This window comes from Labrus mixtus, chromosome 6 (assembly GCF_963584025.1).
Source record: "Labrus mixtus chromosome 6, fLabMix1.1, whole genome shotgun sequence".
Taxonomy (NCBI): domain Eukaryota; kingdom Metazoa; phylum Chordata; class Actinopteri; order Labriformes; family Labridae; genus Labrus; species Labrus mixtus.
Window position 1 is genome coordinate 18120843 of NC_083617.1, and position 27557 is coordinate 18148399.

The 27557-nt window shown below is 38.5% G+C and overlaps 1 protein-coding gene across 9 annotated transcripts in view; it reads left to right on the top strand.

The window, feature by feature from the left end:
• Positions 1–27557, top strand: part of nckap1 (NCK-associated protein 1) — a 31716-nt gene that overhangs the window by 936 nt on the left and 3223 nt on the right. The window contains exons 2-30 of one of the 9 annotated variants that reach the window (XM_061040327.1): positions 5531–5548; positions 11883–11993; positions 14741–14833; positions 14943–14999; positions 15112–15254; positions 16008–16098; positions 16633–16770; positions 16951–16999; positions 17104–17260; positions 18040–18096; positions 18541–18637; positions 19423–19529; positions 19640–19772; positions 20249–20330; positions 20557–20612; positions 20734–20879; positions 21218–21350; positions 21465–21608; positions 21749–21888; positions 22382–22513; positions 23197–23415; positions 23687–23817; positions 23983–24080; positions 24619–24712; positions 24889–24971; positions 25559–25639; positions 25740–25833; positions 26340–26456; positions 27438–27547. In XM_061040327.1, coding sequence (XP_060896310.1) covers positions 5531–5548; positions 11883–11993; positions 14741–14833; positions 14943–14999; positions 15112–15254; positions 16008–16098; positions 16633–16770; positions 16951–16999; positions 17104–17260; positions 18040–18096; positions 18541–18637; positions 19423–19529; positions 19640–19772; positions 20249–20330; positions 20557–20612; positions 20734–20879; positions 21218–21350; positions 21465–21608; positions 21749–21888; positions 22382–22513; positions 23197–23415; positions 23687–23817; positions 23983–24080; positions 24619–24712; positions 24889–24971; positions 25559–25639; positions 25740–25833; positions 26340–26456; positions 27438–27547 — 3111 coding nt within the window. Of the gene's footprint in view, positions 1–5530; positions 5549–11882; positions 11994–12996; positions 13158–14740; positions 14834–14942; positions 15000–15111; positions 15255–16007; positions 16099–16632; positions 16771–16950; positions 17000–17103; positions 17261–18039; positions 18097–18540; positions 18638–19422; positions 19530–19639; positions 19773–20248; positions 20331–20553; positions 20613–20733; positions 20880–21217; positions 21351–21464; positions 21609–21748; positions 21889–22381; positions 22514–23196; positions 23416–23686; positions 23818–23982; positions 24081–24618; positions 24713–24888; positions 24972–25558; positions 25640–25739; positions 25834–26339; positions 26457–27437; positions 27548–27557 lie in introns of those variants that run through there. The other 8 variants (XM_061040326.1, XM_061040328.1, XM_061040330.1 and 5 more) reach the window with 8 other exon arrangements.

Below are 27557 nucleotides of genomic sequence, written 5' to 3' on the forward strand. Positions count from 1 at the left end.
AAAAGCTAACATGATTTGAGTTTGCTCCACAGTCCTGAGACAGTGAAGCGAAAGTAACAAATAATTAAAAGGATCATTTTTGTTTGATTCCTCTTTGGATTAACAATCATGTGCCAACGATAGGTGACGATAAGACACAAATTATCACATAGCAATTAAGTATGAGCTTAATACCATTTTAAAATCTCAATTTAATGTTTGAATAAGCATGTCAGTAAAGGGATATTTAATGATGACCCAGCTCTGTCTTAAAGGTGTTTTGCTCACTACATGTGGGATACATGACAGAATTGAAGGCTAAATTGAGTGATTGTTTTGACACAGATATGAAGCATCTGGTGTTAAACACCCTTCTGAGTGTGATTCTTAGTTTTTTTGCATACATTATTTAAGACCGCTGATACAAAATCAACTATTTTATAACTTAACCGTGTTGTTCCAGTGTTACATCAATGGTTTGTGTGTGGGAGGAAGAGAGTAGTGGGTCTGTTTGTGTTGGGCGAGCTTCTGTGCCAGAGTGTATGATGAATAAAAAAAGAGGGAGAAAGAGGTCAGTCATTTTTAAGTTAAGTTTTAAGGAGTACAGAATGAAAGTCTATACTGTTTCCTTGTATCATTACAGCTGGCTGTCTCTGTACAGCAGTTCATCAGTAGCATGATTATGTTTGTGCCTTAACTATCACAATCTTACTAAATACATTTGTTCTTTATTGACGTGAGATAATTTGTAATCAGCATACAATGTATAGAAATATGTAGACTCAAATTTTGTGAGCATGCCTGTGTTTATATGCTCTGTAGAAGTTGTAATACAGTATGAGCAGTCAGGCATACTCAGAGTGATTCTACTGCTGATATTTCTTCTTAGTACGCCCTTCCTTCCTTCCTTCCTTTCCTCCTTCCTTCCTTTCTTTTTCTTTCTTTCTGTCTGTCCCATCATCTTCATATCTATACTCATCTGCCTCACCATAAGGCCTCTGAACACATCAACCCTGAAATGCTATTCTAATGGTGTTTTTATTTTTCTTATTATTTTTTTTAAATTGCCAGATATTATAAGACTTTCCAGCAGCAATAACACGTGATTCCCAAAGCTAGAAATGAAAGGACGGGAACAGTAATCTGTCATACAATAACTGGGCTCATTCTGGACTGATTTCTGCTCAATAGCAATTTGGAGACTGATTTAATGTTTAAACTCCTGAAACTCCCCCAGAATGCTCCTCATTATCACCAGTGGAGTAACGTTATGTTTCTTAATGAAAAGACAGGTGACAGACTTGGGTCTCTTGTTTCTACCTTTGGGAGACAGTAATTCATGCTCACAAATGGTAATATTATCATCTAAGATCACAGTGATGTTCTTTTCCATTTTCAGCATATTCACTCATTACACACCATGATTAGCTGCAGAAATCCTTAATATCGTTTTTTTGTTTTTTTATATGATTCCCTAACAGTCACCTTAACTAATCTTTGCTGAGTGGCATTGCAGTTTTTGTTTGCTGAGCTTATCTTTTTTCGCCAGTGGCTTCCCTAACATCATATTTTGTCTTGCACACAGAACTTACAGGGTATTTCTCTTTCTGAACCTTGTTTGCACCCAGTTAACCCCTTTAGTCTCCTCAGCTATAGTGAGCATTTAGTTACAAATATGTTTTCAAATTTAAATGTACAGCCCGAGTAAGTTATCTTCTGTAGCAGGATGGATGTAGCAACATGAACACCGGGACATTTTAATGCCGTTTGGTGTTATCGACTTTCAACAGGCTACCTTGGAAAGCTTGAAAAATGCTTTTAATGAAACCATGTGGTATCGACAAAATGATATAATCATAAATAAATGAATAAAGAAGAAAGTTAACATCAATAACCATGATGTAAAAGATGTCTGATAAAGTCAGTAGAACACAAACATGGGCAGCAAAAAGACAGTCTATCTGGTCTGCATATAAGGGAGGGCTCATACAGTAAATGACTGTGGGAGCATTTTTTGGACATACAGCTCATGACAATGCATCACAGTTGGGGTTGTTACTGTACCTCTTTCCTGTTGACTGTCAGCTCTGTGCATTGTAAACAAACCAACTAGCTAAAGTTTGTAAGGCTGGGTTTAATCACAGAATATATGAACAAAATTCACTTTTTTTCATTAGAAACAGTAAACTTCTTACAGATATTTTTTCTACAGATAAATTGGAAGATTTTTTGATTGTAAACACAGGCATTGTAACCTGATGGTCTATCAGTTGGACAAAATGTTGCTGAACCCCTGACTTCATGGTAGAAGAAGAACGATTTTTTAAGTACTAAACTTGTTTTGTTTTTTTCTCGGCCATTTTGACTCCTGAGATGACTTATTTCAGACTTGCACCCTTTGTCTGAATGAGAGTCAATTCTGCTTTTCATTTTTGAAAATCAAAATTGAAAGCTCTTTTAGAGAAATTTTGAATTTCACGTCAAAGTTTTGACAACCTAAATGTTAAGACCTGCTAACCATTTGGGTTAATAAGCAGTCAGTTGATGCAACAGAGTAACTCATTCAAAACATTAAGCAGTTACATTTTCTTCGACACTTGCTGGGGAGGATATCACCTTTTTTTTTTCTCCCTCTTTTTCCAGACCAGTTCAGTCACTACTAGTCCCCTGTTGTTAACAATGTGTGTTTTTCAAAAAAAAAAGATTTTTTTTTAGATTTTTAAATCTAAATAGTTTCAAGACGATTCAGTGGTTTTTGTGATCTCAATCTGGTATCAACATCTTCTACTTATACCTACTGTACTTTATTCTAACAACAATATCGGCTTCATTGTTGTGGCCCAGAATGCACCTGAAAGTGTAGATCGGTTCTAGGCTTACCTCTACGGTGGATCAGAGGACTACGTCAGCTGCTTTCAAAAATTAACAATGACCTACTATGGGAATAAAAATTACACATTGACTTTTAATGAAGGACATCTTTTTGGGCATTTTTACAGCTCATTTATGATATTAATGATTTTGATAAATACCTGCAGACTTTCACCTTCTCCATTGCACGACTGCAAATATCATGCTTAGATGGAAGCAGACTCATGAATGTGTGCTGACATGTTTGCTCGGGGATTCCCTTTTCTCTTTGGTATTCAGTCAAGCAGTGTGACTATGCATAAATGCATACGCAAACACACAGATTTCTGATATGTCATCACACTACAGTTAGTCTGAAACCCGTGGAAAACTATTTGATTAGTATTCATTTTTAAAGAATTAGGTTTGTTGCAGAAATAAATCAATAAGTATGTTAAGTATGTTTCTTTACAAATTTGCTAAGACGTTGTGCATTTTTGTTAATGTTACAGACGGAAGGGTTGATTACTTACTAATATTGTCTCGCTGTAGGTTTCCGTATCTGTTAATATTCCTCTTTGTTTCTACTTCCCAAAACGAAAGTCAACTTATGATGCGGAACATGATTGTTTAATTTACAATTCACTAAAAAGGTCTTAGACACATTCAAAGTTTGCGTATGAACAATCCTGTACATTAGATTAGTGTATCGATCGTGGTTGGTGTTCTTACACACCTATTATTGATATATCGATTTTCATTTGGAGAAACAGGAGGCACATTCAGAGATTATGCAAATTCAAAAACAAAATAAAAGTGCCAAAGAAATGTAATAAAGAAATGTGCTGCAAACATACTGCAAATTCATTAGCCATACAAAGTCAAAAGCTCACAAGCCCAAGAAAACAACTGTAAAAGAAAAAAGCTGCAAACTCAGTCATCACAATGGAAGCTCTTGTGCGGTGCTGCTCTTCATTTGCCTAAGCCATGCGGCCCCCTATTTGCGACCTAAAACTCTTTCTGATGTGATGACTGGTTATGCACTATTTTCGTTTTCTGTGCTTTTGTGTTTTTGACTTTGCAGTTAATGTATCTGTTTGGACTTTTCTGCAGAGCATTTTCATTGTTGTCTTTTCTCTGGACTTTTGCATGTTGTTTTGAATTTCCATCGTTCCTGACTTACCGCCCTTTTCTTCTAATGGAAATCACTTGGGCATTGCACAGCGTTTGCCCTTGTTGGCTACTACACTCTTTAGCCAACATATACACTGATATACAGATCTGATCGCTTTCTAATTCTGTCAAATGGTATGCTCAAGCTGCAATGCAGCCAACCACCACTGGACAGGGCCATAGCGATAGACTGTCTGTAACTCCTGTTAATGGGCCTGCTCTCCCTACTCTACTACCTGGATGTAAACATGCACTGCGAATGGATAGCATCTTTTAGTAGCAGCATGGTTTGGCAGTATTTGTTTCTACATATCTAGGCTGTGTGAGGTTAAACTGGCATATTGACAGGAAGAATGCGTAACCACATTCAACACAGGCATGTGGATGTTAACCTGCAGGGAGGAGCGAAGACTGACTGTGCTATCATTGCTAATGTTAGCCACACTCGGCAAACCAAATTACCTGCAGGCAATTTTACATAAATCATGCGAAATTATTTGACTGTGTCCCAGTGTTTTCACATTTAGATAGTCTGTTAGTCTGAATTTCAATTTCTGTTCAACAGACAAGAAAATTAGTTGCCTAGGAACATCCCCATTCTGAAGTCACTACTCAAAATCAGAGCAGGCATGGGAAACACATGGTATGAAAAAGAAATATGTACGCAAGCAATGCATTTTTAAACATCAAAATGTTAGTTTGACACAAAATGTGGAGCCTTGGAAGCATGGGCCTTGCATACACCATTTGACCAAGATGAAGCCCCAGCGGGCCCAGAGCTATCCTCAGATCTGTTTATATCTGTTGGTGGCAACTACATGGTTTGCTCACACAATAGCAAGTCGTTAAATGAGATGAGAGAAAGAGAAAATGTGATTATATGTTGTTGAGAAAAGCACTAGTGCAATAGGAAGTTATATCAAATTCATGTTACGACTATGCGACCTACGAAGTCAAATTTTATAACTTGCATATACATCAGTAATTATTTATTGCACGTCATATCACCATTGCAATGTAGAAGTGAACCCTTGTGCTTCAGTGAACAGGAAGCACTGTATTATCCGTAACCCGGCAACAGCAATGGAGAAGAAAAGTGGAGAAAGTAATGCAGCCAATGAAATCTGCAGGAGCCAAACTTTGTCTTCACACTGTTCTGTATGACACAGCCAGTGTCAGCCATATTATGTCAGCCTTTCCGCATTATAACAAATGGATGTTATTTTCAATGATTGTGTAGGGAGGAATACTACACCTTGTGTTACTTTGAAGATGGTGTGCATTAAAGAAAAGTGTTAATATAATTACATGTTGGCACAGCATGTGTTGTTTTTATGTATATTGATTTGCCAGAATAGCTGTTCCTAACTAATCTGAGATGTAACACCTGTTTTAAGACATGCATGCATGTGTGCTTGTGTGAGCGAGTGTGTAGACCAGTGATCCAGCAGTTTGTCTGGGTGGGCTCTTTGTTTTGATTTCTTCTCTTCTTCTCTCCGTTCCAATGCTTCCCCCCTCTCCTATGCAGCAAGGACAAGTTTGGAAGGTTTGCAAAGTTTATCACCTTCCACTGATGAAACCACACCCACCCCTTCACCCTTCCTCAACTCCTTCCTCCTTCCCATCCTCCTCCTCCTCCTCCTCCTCCCTCTGCTCCTCCGGGCTACCTGTACTGATCTGTTGGTCCTCTCCTTCTGTGCCTCACTCCTACTCTTGCTTAAATTTAATGCTGAAAGTACGCCTGGGCTGCATTCATTGTCAGTTTTACCAAACTGCAGTGGCAATTCAGCGTGTTGATTCATTTTGTCATCATACAGAACACATCACATGCACATTATCTTTCTGTGCTTTGTTTGGATAAAGGAAATGTTTTGCTTTTAATAAGTCTACAAAGCAAAACTAGATTTGAAACCTCTTTCTTTTAACAGGTGATCAAGTCTTGATTAAATCCCCCCTTACATGGTAGCATAGGTCCATGGTCATTAATAATTTGTCACATGGAAAATAGTTTTATGATTTTATGAACCATTTGATGTTGGAGGCCACCTCCGGATTTAAACCCCACCACTTCTAAAGAAAGTGAACTTCATAAAATAAATAGTTTTAAATTAGAGTAAAATAATCTACATCCTCAATAATGAATTGACATAGGAGGAATAAATGTTTCATCAACTCCAACTGCTGCCCTGTTAGAGTCATCCTCCTCCTCCACTCACAGCAGAGTGGTAAGGGAGCCATCTTTGTAGAAAGTCCCAGTAGTTAAAAAAAAGAAATCCCATGTTGAAATTGGCAGGCTAAAAGCAAGTTATCTAACTAAACAAGGTGACTAAAGGTCACATTATGTATGTTCAAGGTCTGGTCTGTTAAATAACTATTAGGCAAAGGTAAAAACAAAACCATCATGTGTTCAAATTACAGTTGTCAATAAAGCTGCACAATCGATACAGTTGTCTGGAAGAGTTAAAAAGAAATGGTTTATTTTCTCAGCAATATCCCAGTTCTGTTTAACGCAGTGTAGTTTTGTCTTTCCATCAAATTACTGAAAATGGTAGTGGTATTAATGACAACTCAGATTGACAAGTCTCAAAATTGGTATCAATATAAAAAAGAATGATCTCCATCCCTAATATTTATCATTTGCTCAGCTTAGATATTAATCATCCACCCTTTTTATTTAGACTAAACAAGCCTTATTTTTGTACTTACAGCTTTTATCCTTACATTTTTTTAAAGAAGGAACAAGTACAACATTTCTGTCAGTTCAACAGGATGAGTGAAGGCAGTGAGCCAGCTCAGTTCTTTAGTTCAGCTGTTCTTAATCACATGAAGCATCCATTCTTTGGAGCTCTCTTATTTTGCAGTCGTTAATCCCTACTTAAGAAAAACGAGAGCTCGCACTGTGAGGAATGAAAGACAAATACTAATTCATCTCAGAGAAGAGCAGTGTGTTTTTGCATGGTTTACTGGGACTCTGAAGGATCACTCTGAAGAGGTGCCATGGGGTGTTGGAATATTTCATCCAGTAATTAGCAGCCGTAATTAGCTTTCAGATGTAGCCTTCCCTGGCCCACTGATATCCATTACAGGGTCCCCTGCCATATGTCGGTCAGAGTGGGGACTCTTTTGAGAAGCTCAGCTCTTAATTGCTACCCGGAGTGGAGGAACGATGGTGGAGGCGAGACTAAGGTCTGTTCTGGTATCCAGGCAACAGTCCCTTCACTCTCCCCTGACCACTACTGATCCTCAGCTTATTCCCATGACCTGTCCCTTCATTCACTGCGTCTCTCCTCCCTACCACCCATCCTACCATCAGCCCCCAAACCACCCGAACCCAGCCAGTCAGCTTATGCACTAGCCAACACAAGAATTAATGGACAGTGCCATGCCATGGGAATGACAGTTATTTACTTCTTTTTTACGTCTGAAAATGAAATTTAAAGAACTAGCCGAATGGTGTTCAATAGTGTGGCTGTATAAAGTAAGCTAGGTCTCTATTGTAATTTTGAACACCTAGTTATGTTGTTTTTCATGTGTCAGCCCAACAACGCTTGTTAAACTTACAATAGACCACAGCTTACCATTATCCAAAGTACAGGTGTGTAATCATGCTGTCGATTTTTTACCTGGCAGTCACTTTTCAATTGCCTTATGAGCTGTGTTTTCCCTACATCTCAGAAATTTGTGAAAAACTTAACCAAACACAAGACGATGTCCCAAAATGTCTTTTTCTTTTTGTCCACAACCCAAAGATATTCAAGTATTCTGAATTATGGAGTTGGGTGTCACCATTTGTAAATCAACCCAAGTATTACTTCCCGAATTATATGTTCAGAGTGTTTCTATATTAGCACGTAAAAGAAAAAACACGCTAAGAAGCTGCTGATTGGTTGATCTCCAATAGGCCTACATAGGCCAATTTTACTGGCTAACCAATATTAGGTTAGGCTTTCATGAGTCATTTGTGAGATGACAAATGCATATCATGAATCAAAATGATTTAAAGTCGCATTTCACAGTCACGCATTTGACAATCACAGATTATAAAACCATTTTCTTCCTCTTTCTTCAGGTGCTTTAGTAATCTATGATTTAAAGCATACAATTCAGCATCACAACAACAAGAATACAAAGACAACAATCCAACCACAAAGAGAGATGTTGACAATGATGTATTAGATTTTATTTTGCCAAAAATGATCGATATTGAGAGAACAAAACACCTTTTTATATGAATAAAAAAAGACCATACATTTTTAAAAAGTTGACATTATTGATCGAAAGATGTTCAAATTATAGCTGTCACAGAATCTGTGGACGACAACAGAAAAATGACTGTCAGCCACTAGAGTGAGTTTGGGCCAATACATTGGAAAACGACTGAACAGTTACAGCCAACATACTTGTGTTATGAAGTAACCAGGAAGTGTTTTTCACTCTGCAGTTCCCCGGCGTGAGTCAAAGGGTAACTACATCAAAGTAGCCGTTGTAGACATTAGTCTTGTTGTGTAGGGTGAGACTAGAGATGTGTTGTCATCAGAACAGCATTGTGTTAGTAAATCAAGGCTTGTGCTTCTGCAATTGCATGGATTCCACAGTCGCATCTTGATTCCTTGTTTCTCATTTAACATTCAGTTAAAATTCAGTCTGCCTCTCTGACACCTAAACAGATTTTCCTCGGGCCAGCAGCCAGGTAAACAAACAATAACACTGACAATAAGCGGTGGTGACTGGGGACGTTTGAAAATCTGGTCAGGGGTGAGAGAGGTGGGTGCAAGGAAACAAGCTGAGACTCAAAAGTCCGAGTCTGTGTCATTGATGACAAATCGTGCTGAAATCGTGTTGATGTTGTATGTTTTTCTGTGTCAGACCCCCCCCCCCCCCCCCCCCCCAGTGTCCCAAGTGTTTAATGTGTGTGAGACCTGCAGTAAGGGGGGTGTTTCAGACTCGGCTCTACAAGAGCTTGGCATGCCTGTTTTTGGTGTTTTAAGTTAATGATGTAGCTTCAGCTCAAGATTCAGACTTAAGTCACACTGATAAGTTTGTGTTTAAAAATGCAAAGTGTTTATTACATTAGGCAAGAATCCCCACCACTATAAAAGATTTCTAACTGCAGAAATGGAGAGTTTTTGAAATGCCGCTGTCCGCATTTTAGTTCTAAAACTCCCGCTTTGCATTTAAGAGTGTATTTGATTAGCTTTCTGATTGGGTCATCATGCAGATGTAGCCTAAACAGATAAACTGAAGTGGGTTATGGCTAAGTAGCTAGCATAATAACTGTTACTTAGTTGTGTTTTTCATCGAGTACCCTGTTTTTGCTCCCTATTATTTTAATAGTAGACCAGGTTCAATTGATTTATTCAACTTGTTGCCTTTGTAGCTAGTCTGTTAATTCACAGAGAAATACACACACACACCATATACACACTGTAGCTTTTTTCACCTCATGTTGTGTTCAGGGTGGGAGGTCGAAATGCTGTTACAATGTTTGACTGTATTCCAGGTTCTAGTTTTTATCACTTTCTATAAGGACAACTGTAAAGACAATTGATACAAAAATAAGCCATAGACAACGCAACATATTTCATTACTAATTGGGCTAATGTTAGGCAGCAGTTAATGTTAGCATTCAACCACATTAGCTAAAATGACATTTTCTGGTTATTTTTTTATAGTTTGCGGGGAAGTACACCTTTCCAATTGTATCATGTAGCACCATCCAACAGCAATAGTAGCTTTGAACCATTTCCTTGCTTCCTGGAACACAGCAGTATGAAAGTGTGACAGCATTTGAGATTCCCACCCTGAGCATGACATTAGGAAAAAATGGCTACCATATGAATATGGTCAATGAAGCATTAATTCCTTAATTTTCACAAGACATTTTTTCCTCATTTCTTGGCAGTTAAGTTTTCAGACTGTACACCGACAACCACATGTATTGTCAGAAGTGAAGTGTATTGCAAATTGTGACTACGGGGACAACTGTAAAATCTGTTTTTTGTACAAGAGACGTGGAACTCTCCACTGCCACTGTAGTTGGCATGAACAGAGTCGTCAGCCTGTGTTTGATCACATCTGTGCTCATGTAAACTAGCATGCATTGCCGTTTTGTGCTTTCATTTTGTACTGGCTGATGCTGGAAAAAGTTTCAGCGCCATGCAAACTGAAATCTAGGTTCATGGTTGTGTTGCTGTTCCAAGCCTGTTAGATGTGATTACATTAACAGTGTAGTTCTGTGTTGTAGGTTTCATTTTGAGAACTTTTATGCTTCCACTTTTTAAACTCAAACCTTTACCACGAGAAGGTGAATCCTCAGAACGGTCAAAGACACTGACCTCTTCTAGGATCGCTCCTCTGTGTTGGCAGCCAGCAAACTTTATATACATTCACTCTGTTGATGGCACCTGCATGGACTACATCTTCCTCACTATTCACTACTACACTACCCATAATGCATGAGTGCTGTTGCTTCCATACAGAGTCTGTCCAGTCAGGCGGATACAGGAACACCTTCTGAGGAAAATAAGAGTGTCGATATAAAAAAAAAATATTAAAGCTCATGTTCAGCTCGTGTAAATAGCAGGAAATACAGACAATACTTTTTCTGTAATTTTAACTCACATTTTTGTGTACCCACTTGATTTCAGCTCTCCCTACTGCCCTTCCTCTTCACTTTCTTTCTACTCACTTGCATTTCTCTTTCCCTCTCTCATTTCTGTCATTCAGTCCCTTCTTCATGCCACCCATCCATCACTCAGCCTGTCATGCAGACTACTAATGGCTCAGAGACTGTTTGTAGCTGAAACCCTCTCATTACCAAAGCACCCTCCCACTGGTTCTCATACTGCTCTGTGTTGGCAAAGTTTAACTTTAATGGCTGCCAAGGTGGACATTTCTAGGTGATCCAAATGAGGCAGCCTCAATTATTAGTTATTTTAAAAAATGTTCATTATGAAGATCAAGATATAGAAAACGTTGTCCAAGTGAGCTGCAACAATGAATCAATTATCTATTCTATACAATGAATAAAGAACTATTTGAGTAGAAATTAATGTCTTTAAGTAATTTTGGGGGGAAAAAAATTCTATATTTGTTAACGAAGGAACACAATTACACTTTTTCTCACTTTTCAATATCAGCAAACAAATATTTCCCTTTTATCGAAAAATTCATTTACTGTCTTTTAGTGATGAATCTTTTAGTGATGAGACTTAATCTTTATCGTTATCACAACTACCGGTATATGTATTTAAATATAAAATCTATATTTCACTATGTTGCCGTGGGCTTTGATGATCCACATATCCACTTGTAAAAAAACCTGAAATAATCAATCTATTACAATATTTTTATTTGTATTTGTTTTTACATTGACGAATTGATAAATTGACTTATTGTTGCAGCGGAGCCTATGAGAACCACTGATCACTTCAGGCTGTAGCTCAGTCTTTGTTCAACAGTTGAACCTGGTTTATCCAAACATAAAAGCACTACCTTTCAAATTCAATCCAACAAAGTGGGAAATCCCCAGAACTGATTGTGAAGCATTTTGAGAGCTCCTTTTTGCCATGTCTGTCTTGGTGGAAAAATAAGACTACACCCACAGAATGTTTCTTTAAGTTTGTTTTCATGAGCCTCCAGTCTTCACAAATTGTCCTTAGTTTCAGTATTTCGTTCACCTGAACCCCTCCTCGTATCCAGGGCTAGGATAAACCAGTTTTCACTGTTGGCAAAAAATCATTCCCTGGTGAGGACCAAACATCTAACATGTCTGACCATGAGGATTGAAAATGTTAGAGTTAGATGTGTCTCAGTAGCAGCATTGTCATTTAACTTGTGTTTCTGCTCCCCTCACTTCTAATTCTCTTGTCCTTTTCCAGGCATGTGGCGATCCCAAGGCTAAGCCCTCCTATCTCGTTGATAAGAACTTGGAGTCTGCGGTTAAATTTATTGTAAGAAAGTTCCCTGCTGTGGAGACGCGGAATAATAATGTAAGTTCATCTGCATGGATGTCTGCGTTGTATAGAAAAGGAGTGTCTGCTCGTTGGTATGGTTGATTATCATGCATTAGCATCACATTTCAAATACTATTTTAAACATTATTTCTTTAACATTTATATTTAAACTAGACTTTTTTGGTTGCACTAAAATGTGAAGCTGAGCAGACCTGGGTAACACAAAGGAAATAACTGCTGCAACCCAGGGGCGCTGGACATTGAATTATTATAACATGTACTTCTGTCTAATTCTAATCATTTTCCATGGAATAGAAGTTTAGTATTTTAACCTCCAGATGTCATCCTTAAATGTTCCTTTAGTCCTTAACCCAATCATATTCAATTTGATGTCATTGAGGAGGAAAGGAATCAGAAACCATTCACACTAAGCCGAGCAGATGATTAATTAAGTAGACCACTTGAAAACCAATCTATTAACTGGTTATTTATTTATTTATCACATATTCATTTCATCTTGAACAAAATTAAACACAAGCACTTAAATCAACATGACTCAATATTAAGTGACATGATAAGCTAACCTCTAGAGTTGAATCCTCTTTTTGAATTGAGAAAAAAAAAAAAAAAAAAAGCATCTTGGTTGACTTTTTGATTTGGTGTACATCGTTTATAGAAAGATATTCTCCACTAGATTTCCCTGGATAGTTTGTCATTGTTGAACTGATATTAGATTTACATTTCAGGTTTCAGGTACGACCTTTCAGCTGAATTAAATCCTAAAGTGTGTATGTGTGTGTTTTTGAAGTGAGTGAACTAAACTCATTATGAGTCATTGCTCATCAAATGTCTTTCAGCTTTACTCGTTAGCTTAGCTCAAAGCTGCCTGCCCATGTGTTTTTGTGAAAATGTCATTTAGCAAACAGCTCTGTGTGTGTACATGTGTGTGTGTGTTGGTGACTGCGTGCGCGTTTGTGTGCTTGTGTAGGTGATGCGCGTGTGTGTTGGTGTGTGAATGCGTGTGTGTGCACTTGTGTGTGCTTGAGTAGGTGACTGTGTGTGAATGTGTGTGCGTCTAGCTAACTGCTTTACTCAGTATATTTGTGCAGAAATTGTCTCTTATGTTGTTTTCTGCTTTGTTTCTGTGTTCGTTTGTGTTCTGCATGCTAAACTTGGCTTATTCCGGACTTGTGCTTTTTGGTAAGTTTTTGTAACTTCATGTATTTAAGTTTTGTAATACTGTAATTTTTTTGTACCTGTTTTTGACGCTGATTTTGGAGTGTGTTTTGCTTTGCTCCGCTCTTCTCTTCTCTACTGGCAGCTTTTTTTGATTTTTCTAACCTTCATCCACCGAATGACTGAATGACTGCTGGTTTACTACCTGGTTTACCAGCTGTCTGACTGCTAGTTGGTTAAATGGCTTGATGACTGAGCAGCTGACTGCCTGCACTAAGGAGTAGATTTCCTCTTTTAATCTGTCAGCTTTTTTGACAGTTATCATTTAGGCTAAGATGAATCTTGTTTTTTCAAAATAAAAGAAAACGGGCAGAAATACCCTCTTAACTACCTTTCCAAATCTATAGAGATTTAAGAAATAAAACCTTTTCTTTAACCTCTAAGTTGAGTTAAGATCATTTCAACTCCTTGGTTCAGCAGGATCACACTTTGTACACTCGTCTTTTCTCACACTTTTCCCACTTTATCTTGTTCATCTCAAGTCGTCCCTGTTTTGAACAGAAACAGGCCGCTTTGGGTGCTGAGTTGAATTTACATACATAAATTATAATGCTTCACTCATTTCTGTCAGGTAAAATAAAGCCGCTTTACCTGCTAGAGATAGAGCTTATTAAAAGATTGAAGAGTGACAATCTTTTACAGCTGAGCTTCTTTTCAAGTTTGGGTTTTACTACATTGCATCCTGAGTTTAACTTTTCCAGACATCAACAGATACAGAAAAAGGTTTCTGTATTTCTGTGCTTTGTTCACTTCTCCTCCTCTAACTTCTGATATATCTATCTAGATGCCGCCTTTTGCTTTGAAAGCCACATTTTTACTTTGGGCAAACATTTTTTTACTTTTTGTTAGTAAGAGTTTCCCGGATGTCCTGGAAATGTTTTACCAAAGTAAAAAAATGACTTCATAGACATTTGCAGTTTGAATTGCAAAATGTATTTTTTTACAATAATCTTTGTATCTAATTGTGTTTCTCTTTGTTTGTATTTATGAAGAAAAAGCATGAGTTTTTGCAAGCTCCAATATCACTAAATTATTCAGCATCTCATTTATATCAGTATGAAGGTAGTAAAAAAATGTTTAATCCCTATGAATAGACAAACCTGATAGAAATGAGGGTCATTTTCAGAAAAGGGTCGGACCTTTAAACACATCACAAGATGTGGTTCTATAAAATCTTGAGAGTCAGAGCCTGGTCCTTTGATCTGTTAGAAAGCTTTGGGCTGGTGAATTTGATACACCTCTCATAATAGCACTTAGCATGAGTTTTAAAAAAATGTAACATTTGCATGAAGCATTTCTGCTACTCAGAATGAAAAATTAAAAAAGGGAAAATGTCAGTTCAGGGATGATTTGGTAGTTCAGCTGTTAATCAGGGAATCTCAGAAATGTACAACTTTCATCAAGGATAGAGAACTTTTATAAAGAAGAGTTAACAAACAATGTCTAGGCATGAGTCAGACTAAATAGAAATATAAAGAGTATAAGATGTCAATACTTTGTATCATAGCTTTTTTTTTTTAACTGTGTGCATCCTGCCATGTTTGCAGCAACAGTTGGCTCAGCTGCAGAAAGAAAAGTCTGAGATTCTGAAGAACCTGGCTCTTTACTACTTCACTTTTGTGGATGTCATGGAATTCAAGGTGGGAAAACACACGCGCGCGCACACACACACACACACACACACACACTAACTGCTTACTGTGTGAGGGATTCTAATAAATGCATTTGTATTGAAACTTGTCTCTACAGGACCACGTGTGTGAGCTGCTGAACACCATAGACGCTTGCCAGGTCTTCTTTGACATTGTAAGTGCAGAACCTAAATGAGTTAACACTTTATTAAACGGTTGCACTGCTTGGTCTCGAGAACATTATTTAAGTGTTTAGGAAAATGTCTGACTGTGGATTTTTCTATCAGACGGTGAACTTTGACCTGACCAAGAACTACCTGGACCTGGTGGTGACTTACACTACTCTGATGACGATACTGTCTCGTATAGAGGAGAGGAAGGCCATTATAGGACTGTACAACTACGCCCACGAGATGACGCATGGAGCCAGGTGAATGAAACATACAAACTAATCTTACTAATGTAATGCACATTTTTAACTGTTGGGAACATATGTGAAAGAAAATGGAAATGAATACCCATCCAATACTGTTGTGAATTTATTAGGACTTGGTTTGTAGAGGAAAACAGTGGGAATATTTAATGCTTAAGTTTGGTACCATTAAAAATTGTAAACAAAAAAAAAAGGGTCAACCATAGATGTGATTAAACCAGCACAAATCAAAGCTCTTTGCTGAACTCTTCAGTAGTAACATTTGAATCACAAGCACATCATAACCATTAACATGACCTGGATGACTGAGAACCTACACAGAAATAACCATTAATTGGACATGTTAGTGTCAGTAAGAGTTGCCTTTAACAATAAAAACCTTACATTCTGAACCTACTGTGAGACTGTGTGTGTTTGATGCATGTGTTTACTCGAAGCTGCTGTGAATTAATGGGTTGTTAAGTGTGCATATTGGAAATGCACATTAAATAGATGGATTGAAAATCGCATACGTTTACCAGCACGTAAAAACAAACACACATTAGTAATAGAAACAATACAGCAGGACTTTAAAGCTCCACCAGTCAGAAATCTGCCCTGAGATACACCCAAGTACAGAGATGAACTAGTATTCTGCATTAGGCACATCAAAACATACCGACCCAGCCAAAAACTATCTTATGTTATCATTATGATGCTCCATCAATCCCCATTGTCTCTATAGTTACTAATTTACTGCTTGTGTCACAGTGACCGGGAGTACCCCAGGCTGGGCCAGATGATCGTGGATTACGAGAACCCGCTGAAGAAGATGATGGAGGAGTTTGTTCCTCATGGAAAGGTAAAAGAGCTTTGTTCATATTTAGTGCTCAGCTGAAACCTCTTTGTCTTTGTGCCCTTATACATTGTTTTCTGTTTGTTTTATCCTTCTGTATACACTGATATCTTCGTTGTACTCATTCTGTAAACCCTTAAGTTTACTTCAATGGATTTAATGTGGCACTGTTGCCTTACCGGCCACTTTTGAGATAAGTCAGTCAAAGCATAACAATGTCCTGCACTTCAACCTTGAGCTAAAATATAAACTATCTCATGGAAAAAAGGAAAAATAAAGTAAAATCTGAAATTTACCTTAAAGTTTAGACAGCTCCATTGCAGTTGTTTGTTTACCCTGTACACTGAAAAGTTACATAAATGTAGCCGCTGTGTCATTCTCCCATTCTTGAACATCTCCCAGGCTGATAAAAAAAAGCTGAGTTTTTATGCAAATATTCCTCTCTACTACTCCTTTCTTTTTCTTCTCTCTATCCTTTTTCTTTCTCTCTCTCCATGCGGTCCTTGCTTCATTACTGTCTCTCTCTTCTCTGTCCTGCAGTCGCTGTCAGATGCTTTGATCAGTCTTCAGATGGTGTATCCCAGGAGGAATCTGTCCGCTGACCAGTGGAGGAATGCCCAGCTGCTCTCTCTCATCTCTGCTCCCTCCACCATGCTCAACCCTGCACAGTCAGACACTGTTAGTATAAAGATGACTACACTCAAATGGATAGATTTAAAGCTACAGCCCTTATTTTTGTTAATCAAAGTCGGAGCTTGAGGCTATTAAATCTATTTATTAATACGCATATTAGATTAAATAACTTTAAAATCCAAACAGTAAATAGTTTTGAAGTCTGTTGCTCCTGTTTGTCTTTAGATGCCATGTGAATACCTTTCACTGGACGCTATGGAGAAGTGGATTGTTTGTAAGTACTGTAGAAAAACATGGATTCAAATTTTCTGTGTTTATGAAGTCACTGATTCTGTTTATTTAACATAGTCATTAAGTCCTCTCTGCTCCTCTGTCTAGTTGGTTTCATCCTGTGTCACGCGGTGCTCAACAGCGATGCAGCAGCGTTGTCTCTGTGGAAGTTGGCTCTGCAGAGCTCCACCTGCCTCTGCCTGTTCAGAGATGAAGTCTTCCACATCCACAAGGCTGCAGAGGACCTGTTCGTCAACATCAGAGGGTAAAAGTTTCATAGGAGGGGAAACAGATGAGCTGACAAAGAGATTGTTATTCAAACTTATTCTTTATATGTTTTTATCCCTTTTATAACATAAATATAAACACAAGGTGACTGGTTTCAAATAATTCAACCTACAAATATTTATTAAAAAACAACAACTACAAAAATAGTTTCTGATAAGAATTTAAATCTTGTAAAATAACAGATTATATGTAGGGTCATGTCACATAGAGCTACTGTACATATAGTGTACAGTTTAATAAAAATAGGTAAATAATCATATTATACTGTATATCAAAAACATTTTTTTTTAAATCTATTTCATAATTTTTATAGAAGACATAAGACTACCTCAGACAAACCATTTTTTAATATATATTTTTTTTTAAAAACACATTTTGTTACAGTTTCTGAAAAAACAGAATTTGTCCAATCCCAAAAAATTAAGACAATTAAATTAACAAAAAAAAACCCTGGCTGACTGCTTCTGGGACTTATAGCCTTTTTACATGAGGCCCAGATAAATCCCAACGGCTTCCAGCGCACCACATTTCTCATCTTTTGGTGCATATCTGTTTTATATTTTTGCCTCTTGGTTGATCAAAACAAATAATGTTGTTGATTCTCACTTGTGGTTCTGGCAAATTGTGATTAACATTTTTCATAATAAACAAGCCTCGAAACCATATTTGCAGATATCAGAAAACCGTATCTTAGATAGAACTGCGTGGCACATTTTTGCTCTTTTGTCACATCCTCTTTCCTCGTATGTTTTCCAGGTACAACAAGCGTATCAATGACATCAGAGAGTGCAAGGAGCAGGCCCTGTCTCATGCGTACGTACATAATCGTGTTACTAATCCTGTCATCAGATCCAAACTCAAATCTTCATCCAATCTTTCCTTTTGTTCCCAACGCATGCTAAAATATGCTTTTTCTGATTCATTTCTCTGCCCTCATTTTCTGTTTTATTCATTTATATTCCTGCTCACAGGCTTTAGTCTTTCCCTCAGGGAGGCTCACACAGAATCATCACCTTCTTCTTCCCTTTATCCCTCTTTCAGTTCCCCCTCTGTCTCATCCAAGCTCTTATCCTCTTACTGATTCTGTCTTCCCCTTTCATCTCCTCTCTCATTCTTCTGCTGTCACTGCCATCTACTTACTTTTGTGCTTCTGCAGGATTGTCCTCAAAGTGTCAAAATACCATTTAACCATGATGCCTGTGTGTCTCCATGCTCTGCTCTGACTTCCTCTCTCTCTCTCTCTCTCTCTCTCTGCAGAGGCTCCATGCACCGAGAGAGACGCAAGTTTCTTCGATCAGCTCTGAAGGAGTTGGCTACCGTTTTGGCTGATCAGCCTGGACTTCTGGGCCCAAAGGTGAAATAGAATTTCACTGGAAACAATTAAATCACATCTTAATTAATCCTGCACTAAGTTTCAGAAGATTTTTATACTATAAACGTGCCTTGCATTGCCTCTGAAATCTGTATAAAGTTACTGTATGTTCTCGCTGTCATGGTGTTTAGTTTAGATTCATTCTGAAGTTCATTTAAAAGCCCTCTGCAGCAGCTTCACTTCCCTGAGTCTTTACTGTTTACACACCATAAAAAACTTCACCACCCGAAGTGCAACCTGTGAGAAGTCATGGCTTCAGTTTTTCTATTTCAACTGAAAGAGGATTATGAAAACAACAAACCTCCATGCCCCCCTCAGAGATTCACCTATGATACCAGCCTCAGTTGTGTTTAGTTCCTTAGTGAGGCTGAATAACACTGAGCTGCTTTTTTAAAGAGAGAATGGCTCAATACAGCAGCATAATCACCACTTAATAAATAACCTGAACACACTATCATATATCAGCTATTAATCAGTCATTCCAGTGAGTTCAGATAAAAGCACCTCTTATGAATAATGCTCTAGAAGTCTGTAACCTTTTTTCCTCTGGCTGTAAGGGGACCCTCATGAATGTGTAAATATGTTTCTGAATAGATTTGCTAAACCCGACTGACTGTAAACATTTGTTGTTCAGAGACTATGACAATGAGGTCACTGTCTTCTCCTCTTGGTAATTCCCATTTTGATATTTGTTGTTGGCTGTTTTTTGAAATATGTTTATTTGTTTGTCTGTCTTCTCTTATTCCTTCCTCCATTGGTCCCACCAGGCGTTGTTTGTGTTCATGGCGTTGTCGTTTGCCCGTGATGAGATCATCTGGCTGCTTCGTCACGCAGACAACATCCAGAAGAAAAGCACGGATGACTTCATAGACAAGTAAGAAGACATAAACACCTGGAAGAACAGAGACACACATGTGGAGACAGGTACCTGTTGTACGGTTCATTGTCATCATGTGCATGTGTGTGCGTATGTGTGTTATACAGACACATAGCCGAGTTGATCTTCTACATGGAGGAGCTCAGAGCTCATGTGAGGAAGTACGGTCCTGTGATGCAGCGATACTACGTCCAGTACCTGTCAGGATTTGATGCTGTGGTGCTGAATGAACTGGTGCAGGTAAGAACATACATACACAAACTCAATGAACATGCTGTGCTCTTCATTGTACACACGCCATAACTCGCAAAAATGTATACACAAGATCCACCGCGGCTGTTTCATAGAACATACAGGAGGCCTTTCTGACCTACTGTATAACAGATCCGCTCTGACACTAAACTGGACTAATTATCCGCTGCATTTAACACTCTGCCTTTTCTATAACTATATCTTTAGGTATGTGCATGTTTTGGTTGTGTAGTGTAGGATTTGTATCTTTTTAATATAATAATATAACCTACCCTATAGTATGATATTATGCCACATTATAATTATACATATTGTATATACATACTGACCCTTAATTCAGATTTTATGTGGATGAACATTTTAGGCCTCCCCTTTGAAAGCTGTATAGGAAACCATTAGAGTTGAAATGTTCCCACATTGTACATTCCTAACCAGTTTTCTATCTTGTTTTTTGTATTGGACAGAACCTGTCTGTGTGTCCAGAGGACGAATCTATCATCATGTCTTCATTTGTCAACACCATGACCTCTCTCAGTGTCAAACAAGGTAAAGCATCACTTGCTTGACTGTCAGGACTTTGAGAGGAGTGAAAGCAGGAGCAGTATTTCAGGACATGGAGGCAACTACACTGAGTTTACTCACACTAAGTAGAGCAGTACTTGTGATGTGGGCTGGGTACATATATACAAGTAAACAGAAGCTTTTGTGTTCTTCAGTGAGGGCATTTTAACGGTTCTGTGACTGATTCCTTGCTGTTTTTGTGTTACAGTAGAGGATGGAGAGGTGTTTGACTTCAGAGGAATGCGACTGGATTGGTTCAGACTGCAGGTGTGAAAACGAATACAGTGCTTACATGTTTCAAAACCAGTCTAAATATTTTGAACATTATTTATTTTGTGGAGTGGAGTGTAAAAATAAAGGATCTCTTGATTGTGTTTACCTTCTGTAGGCCTACACCAGCGTCTCTAAAGCCAGTCTTGGTATCGCTGATCACAAGGAGCTGGGCAAAATGATGAACACCATCATCTTCCACACAAAGATGGTGGACTCTCTGGTGGAGATGCTGGTGGAGACATCAGATCTGTCCATTTTCTGGTGAGACACATTCTTCAAATGACGCTCATATGTAGACTGTTATTTCATCATTTGGTTGACGTCCAAATTATTTACTTCAAGATAAATGTACTGTGATGACAGAGGTATATGTTTATCTTCTAACTTTGGTATTTGTGTGTGTGTGTGTGTGTGTGTGTGTGTGTGTGTGTGTGTGTGTGTGTGTGTGTGTGTGTGTGTGTGTGTGTGTGTGTGTGTGTGTGTGTGTGTGTGTGTGTGTGTGTGTGTGTGTGTGTGTGTGTGTGTGTGTGTGTGTGTGTGTGTGTGTGTGTGTGTGTGTGTGTGTGTGTGTGTGTGTGTGTGTGTGTGTGTGTGTGTAGCTTCTACAGTCGTGCGTTTGAAAAGATGTTCCAGCAGTGTTTGGAGCTTCCTTCTCAGAGCCGACACTCTATCTGCTTCCCTCTACTCTGCACACACTTCATGTCCTGCACACACGAGCTCTGTCCTGAGGAGGTAAACACACATACATAGATACAGAAACTTTCCATTTGGATCATAAATACTTGTTCTTTGTTCTACAATGAGTCATATGTTGATACTAACTTTTCTTTGTTTGTGACTTTGCATGTTTTTACTGTTTCCCCTCCCCAGCGTCACCACATAGGAGATCGCAGCCTGTCGTTGTGCAACATGTTTCTGGATGAGATGGCCAAACAGGCCAGAAATCTGATCACTGACATCTGCACTGAACAATGTACACTCAGCGACCAGGTAGGAGCACGCACACACACACTATCTCAAACGCACCGAGTGACTTCTCTGTTTGTTCCTTTACTTCCTCCCGTCTCATTTCTTTAACTCTCTCCAACTTCTGCCTCTCTTCTTCTTCTTCTACTTTTTTGTGTCTGCAGCTGCTTCCTAAGCACTGTGCGAAGACCATCAGCCAGGCCGTGAACAAGAAGAGCAAGAAGGCGACGGGGAAGAAGGGAGAGCCGGAGAGAGAGAAGCCAGGTGTGGAGAGTATGAGGAAGAACAGACTACTGGTCACCAAGTAAGTCGAATAAACCGAGAAAAACAGCAGAAGACAGGAAGTCTCCCTCCCTCTCACTTGGTTCTCTTTCCTTCATTTTAATTTTAGATAATAATAATAGACCTTGCTTGTATTATTAACATTAATCATCTGTCTTTTTATACATCAGTCAAGATAACAGTCATATAGCTGTTTATCCTCATGTTGACCACTGACAGTGTTGGTTATGATAATCTTATTGAATCACTCTGTGAACACATAACCATAAAATAATCACTATTCTCCATCTGTGTCACAACGAGTATTTATGTAAGAATTTGACCTTCTTTTTTTTACCTTGTCACTTCACATTTATGTACTTAAATTTTTTATATTATTATGTTCTACTTAGTTTTTTATCTCTACCATATTCCTCAGCTTCAAATGCTCACTTTCTTCACACACTTTAAAAGTTTTATTAATTATTATAGAGTATGTCTAATCTTGTTTTTTTGTTTGTTTTTCTCCTCCCCAGTCTAGATAAACTCCACACAGCGTTATCTGAACTCTGCTTCTCCATCAACTACGTTCCAAACCTGGCTGTGTGGGAGCACACGTTCACACCAAGAGAGTACCTCACCTCGCACCTGGAGATCCGATTTACTAAGTAAACAAATGATACTGATCAAACACTGTTGGTCAAAGATTTATTTTGTCTAATTCCATTAAAAGGCTGAGAGATGGTATGGGCCGCTGGTTTAGATCATTTGGTAGAGCAGGCGCTCCGCGAACAGAGGCTACAGTCCCCCGCCACTCTCTTTCTCCACATTACCTGTCACTCGTCTCTCAGCTGTGATATCTAAACATAGGGGAAAAGGCCCAACATGATTCTTTAAAAAAAAGCCCAGATGTTGCTTTTTAGACATTAAGTTCTTCATTGATACACACACCACACATTCCGATCTGCACATTGCACTTTCACACCCTGGATACTTTATGCACTGACACTATATACTGTTTACATTTTCTACATTTTGTATCTTTAAATATTTCTTTTTTAATTTTACATTATATTTCTACATTTGCTGTATATATGTGTATTAGTCATTTTTGAGTGTTTATTGCATGGCCTTGCAGAACAGCCATTATTGCAGACAGCCATCATTACATGGTCAGTGCTATGAACACCTTTCAATACAGATAATGAGGATGATTTAATTAAAGTGACTTATTAGGAATTAAGAGTGTATGAGGAATATCCAAAAAGGAGTTTTAATATCAAAAATGTAGAACTGACCACACCTCTGAATGGTTTCTAACATCGCTGACTGTCTCTGTCTCTGTCTCCAGGTCTATAGTGGGGATGACTATGTACAACCAGGCTACACAGGAGATAGCCAAGCCCAGTGAGCTGCTGACCAGCGTCCGGGCCTACATGACTGTGCTTCAGTCCATAGAGAACTACGTCACCATAGACATCACCCGTGTCTTCAACAACGTCCTCCTTCAGCAGACGCAGCACCTGGACAGCCACGGGGAGCCCACCATCACCAGTCTGTACACAAACTGGTATGCAAGCATGATCCCTGTCTGTACTGGGGCACTCTACAGTTTGAGAGTGTTCAGTATCCAAAGCAGAAATATCTCCAAAGACCTCTCACTAAAATGTTGTTTTTTGTGCTGTACGGAAATAAATATTTTATTTTTATTTTATTTTTTGGGGAAAACTGTTACAGCTCAAATAAATGAATGAAATAGCTTTTTCTTGTGTTTGCTCTTAAAGGTCATTGCTCCACATTTTCAGATAATTTTTTTGAAAGAAAAATGTTCGTGTGTCCAGGTACCTAGAAACGCTGCTCCGTCAGGTTAGCAACGGACACATTGCTTACTTCCCTGCCATGAAGGCCTTCGTCAACCTGCCCACAGAGAACGAACTGACTTTCAATGCTGAGGAATACTCCGACATCTCTGGTATGAAAACAGAATTTGTCTTTAGCGGTTTATACTTAACGATGGCAGATGATCATTGGACAAACAATGGACAGTCCTTGACTCTACTGCTGTTGTTATCAACAGATTTTCTTCATTGTAGAATCTGTTTCATTTATTTTTGTTATTGTTTGTTTGTTTTCTCAGAGATGCGCTCACTGTCTGAGCTTTTGGGCCCGTATGGTATGAAGTTCCTCAGTGAGAGTCTGATGTGGCACATTTCATCCCAGGTCGCTGAGCTGAAGGTATAAACATAATTCACGAGTATAAACTCAATAAAAAAAAAAGAAAAGGTTTTTACCTTTATCAAAGGAACATCATTCCTGCAGTGGTGGAGAAGGTTTTAAGATGCTCAAATTGATTAAAGTATTAGTACCGTTCTGTGAAAGTACCTTGATCAAAATCACTGTCATGTATTGATCTGATATGATCAATACATGACAGTGATTTTCCAAGGGGTGAAAAGGTATGACTGTAAGTGGGGTACCAGATGGCCCAGCGGTTAGGTTGTGCCTCTTGTACCCACCTCTGTCTCCCAGATGTCCTACTCTATCCACTGTCCTATCTATCTATCTCTATCTTTTTTTTTTTTAAATCTAAAAATACATGACTGTAATAAATAAGATAAATTTACAGTATGTACAATTCTAAAGCATTATAACTGCACAAAATAAGAACAGTAGATGCCTTTGGAACTAGATCTTAAAAAAGGAAAGAAAAGCTTTATCCATCTGATGAAACATGACGTTTTCTTCTAACTCTTTTGTGTTTGTGTCCATATAGAAACTGGTGGTAGAGAACATGGAGGTGTTGACCCAGATGAGGACGAGCTTTGACAAACCAGACCACATGGCTGCCCTCTTCAAGAAACTCACATGTAAACAAACACTCACACACTTGAAAATGAACTTTTCTGACTTTAGACTGCTGAATGAATATAATCAATTAATAAGTGTGACTTCAGTCTTCAGTTTACTGACTTTAACAGTTGTTTTTCAGACGGGCATTTGCAGATTAATTAATTTGTGTTTTTGTGTTCTTCCGTGTTTGTAGCTGTGGACAGTGTGTTAAAGAGAATGACCATCATTGGAGTCATCTTGTCCTTCCGCTCTCTGGCTCAGGAGGCTCTGAGAGACGTAAGATACACTTTATACACACACACACACACACACACACACACACACACACACACATAAATTGAAATAACTGAAAAGTAACATAGTTAGAACTGTGAGTCTGCAAGTCGATAAGATTTGATCGTTTTATGCATTTGACTGTAGGTTGAAAGGTTTCTAATCTGTTCAGACATTGATATTATTTTAGGATCTCAGTGTAACAAACATTTAAACAGACTTAATGAGCTGTGAATATGCAGAGACAAGAATACAAGCACATCAGACTGCCGCTCGACCTCCCTTTAAACTCACATTATTTAAAGAAACAGGTTCTTTGCTCACACAAACTAATCATGAAACCCAATCCTGATCATTTCACATTGTTTTTGACTCTATTGAAGATAAGTAATTAAGGTAATGATAAAATGTCATATGTGTTTGCATTAATTGTCTTGTCCATACGAAACAGACGGACAGGGTTTTGTTTGTTTTTTTAAATTGATCCACACTTAGAAAACTTAATTTTTCTTTCATTCTGAGCTATCTTTTCTGGAACATGGATGCTTCATTACTCTGTAACTAGACTTTCCTTGTCTGGCTCTTTCCAGGTGTTATCCTGTCACATTCCTTTCTTGGTCAGTTCCGTGGAAGATTTCAAAGACCACATTCCCAGAGAGACGGACATGAAGGTAAAAGATTCTTTCACAAACAAACAAAAAACAAAAACAACCTGTTAAGGAAATCTCAGTGTAGTCTTGTCCCCTAATCCGTTTACCTGAATCTCTTCAGGTGGCCATGAATGTCTACGAGCTGTCATCAGCAGCAGGTTTACCCTGCGAGATCGACCCGGCTCTGGTGGTCGCTCTGTCCTCACAGAAAAGTGGTGAGAGAGATAAAAGACATAAACACACAAACCTAATCCATCCTCCACACGTCCCTTCTTCTAATAACCTTCTGTGCTGCTGTCAGATATCCAATTTAACGCATCAGTCTAATGTCTGAATAAAAAGTTTTAAGATAAGAGAAGATGAACCTGTAATTTACAGTGTAACAGCAGCAAAGAGCAAGGACAGACAGAAAAAGAGCACACAGTGCACAATTAAATAATTAAAGAGCAGAAACAGCTGCAGTCTTACAAACGTGGTCTGAACATACAGTTCAATATAAAAACACTACCTAAGCTGATGACTCCACTCCATCGACTGGTCACGCTAATTCAGACTGTGCTTAGGACAGACCTTGAGGAGCTAATGGAAGGAAGTATTTGAAAAAGTTTTTTGGCACGAGACTGAAAGGTTAAGAGACTGACAAAATGCCATGACTTATAAAGACAGATGACTTTAGCAGGGTCACATGTTCCTTGTCTGATGAGATCTTGTGCCTGTGCAGAAAACATCAGTCCAGAGGAGGAGTATAAGATCGCCTGTCTGCTGATGGTGTTTGTTGCGGTTTCCCTGCCAACACTGGCGAGCAACGTGATGTCACAGTACAGCCCCGCCATCGAAGGTAAGACAGGAAGCTGACGTGTTGTTCAAATCCTGGCTGACAGTTATTAAATGTTAACTTTGAACAAACAGAGATTTTAAATTACAAATATGAAGTAGTTGGGGTAAATGGGGAAATGCCAAAAAAGCAATTACAAACAAACAAAAAAATGTTTTTTTCCACACCTTGTCTGTGAAACAAATGTTATAATCTTTGTGTAAATAGTCTTTTCAGATTAATATCCACACTTGTTGACTTGAAGCTTGTTGCACTGAGCCAGTTTAGAACCTGAAAGCAGTGCTGGAATAAAACGCCACACAGTCTAGAAAACCTAATGTTCTGCATTAATGGCATGAAAGAGCTCTGCATGCTAATGAGGTCGACATCATGCCGTCTGATTGATTCATTTGTGTGCACTAGAGTCATATTATCTTCATTACATGCGCTATGGTTAAACATTTTTTCAGCTCCGTTTCTAAACTGTCACTTGTTCAACTTTATTTGTTGCCTCATTTAACTACTTTAAGGTCAATTCCGTAAAATAAACCTGATATTCAGTCTAACAGAGACACATGATTGTAGCTGAAAAGGCTTTTGATAAAGTATCAAAGAGGATTTGTCACTCAGAGATGAATTATCAAGACATTGCCTTCTAATAACCTTGAAATGAAAGGCGCCATTGTTAATAAGGGGCATTTGAAAAGGATAATGAGTTGTAATGGGCTCCACCATTGTTAGTATGCAGACTGCGTAATGTTGAGCGATTGGCTTTCTGACGGCACATCTTAACACATGGCTCCAGTGCAGCCACATCAACTGTTGTTAACTTCCAATTACACACGTAATTAACAGTTCCACACTTTTTATACAGCTCACATTCACGCTTAATGGCTGCACAAAAACCTCCAAGAAATGTAATCCACAGCAATTGAGATACTTGATTTTCAAATACAGATGATGTCTTCATGTTCTCTAACCGTGTGCGTCTTCTGCCCCCTACAGGCCACTGCAACAACATCCACTGCCTGGCCAAAGCCATCAACCAGATCGCTGCTGCTCTCTTCACCATCCACAAGGGGAGCATAGAGGACCGCCTCAAAGAGTTCCTGGCTGTAAGATGAA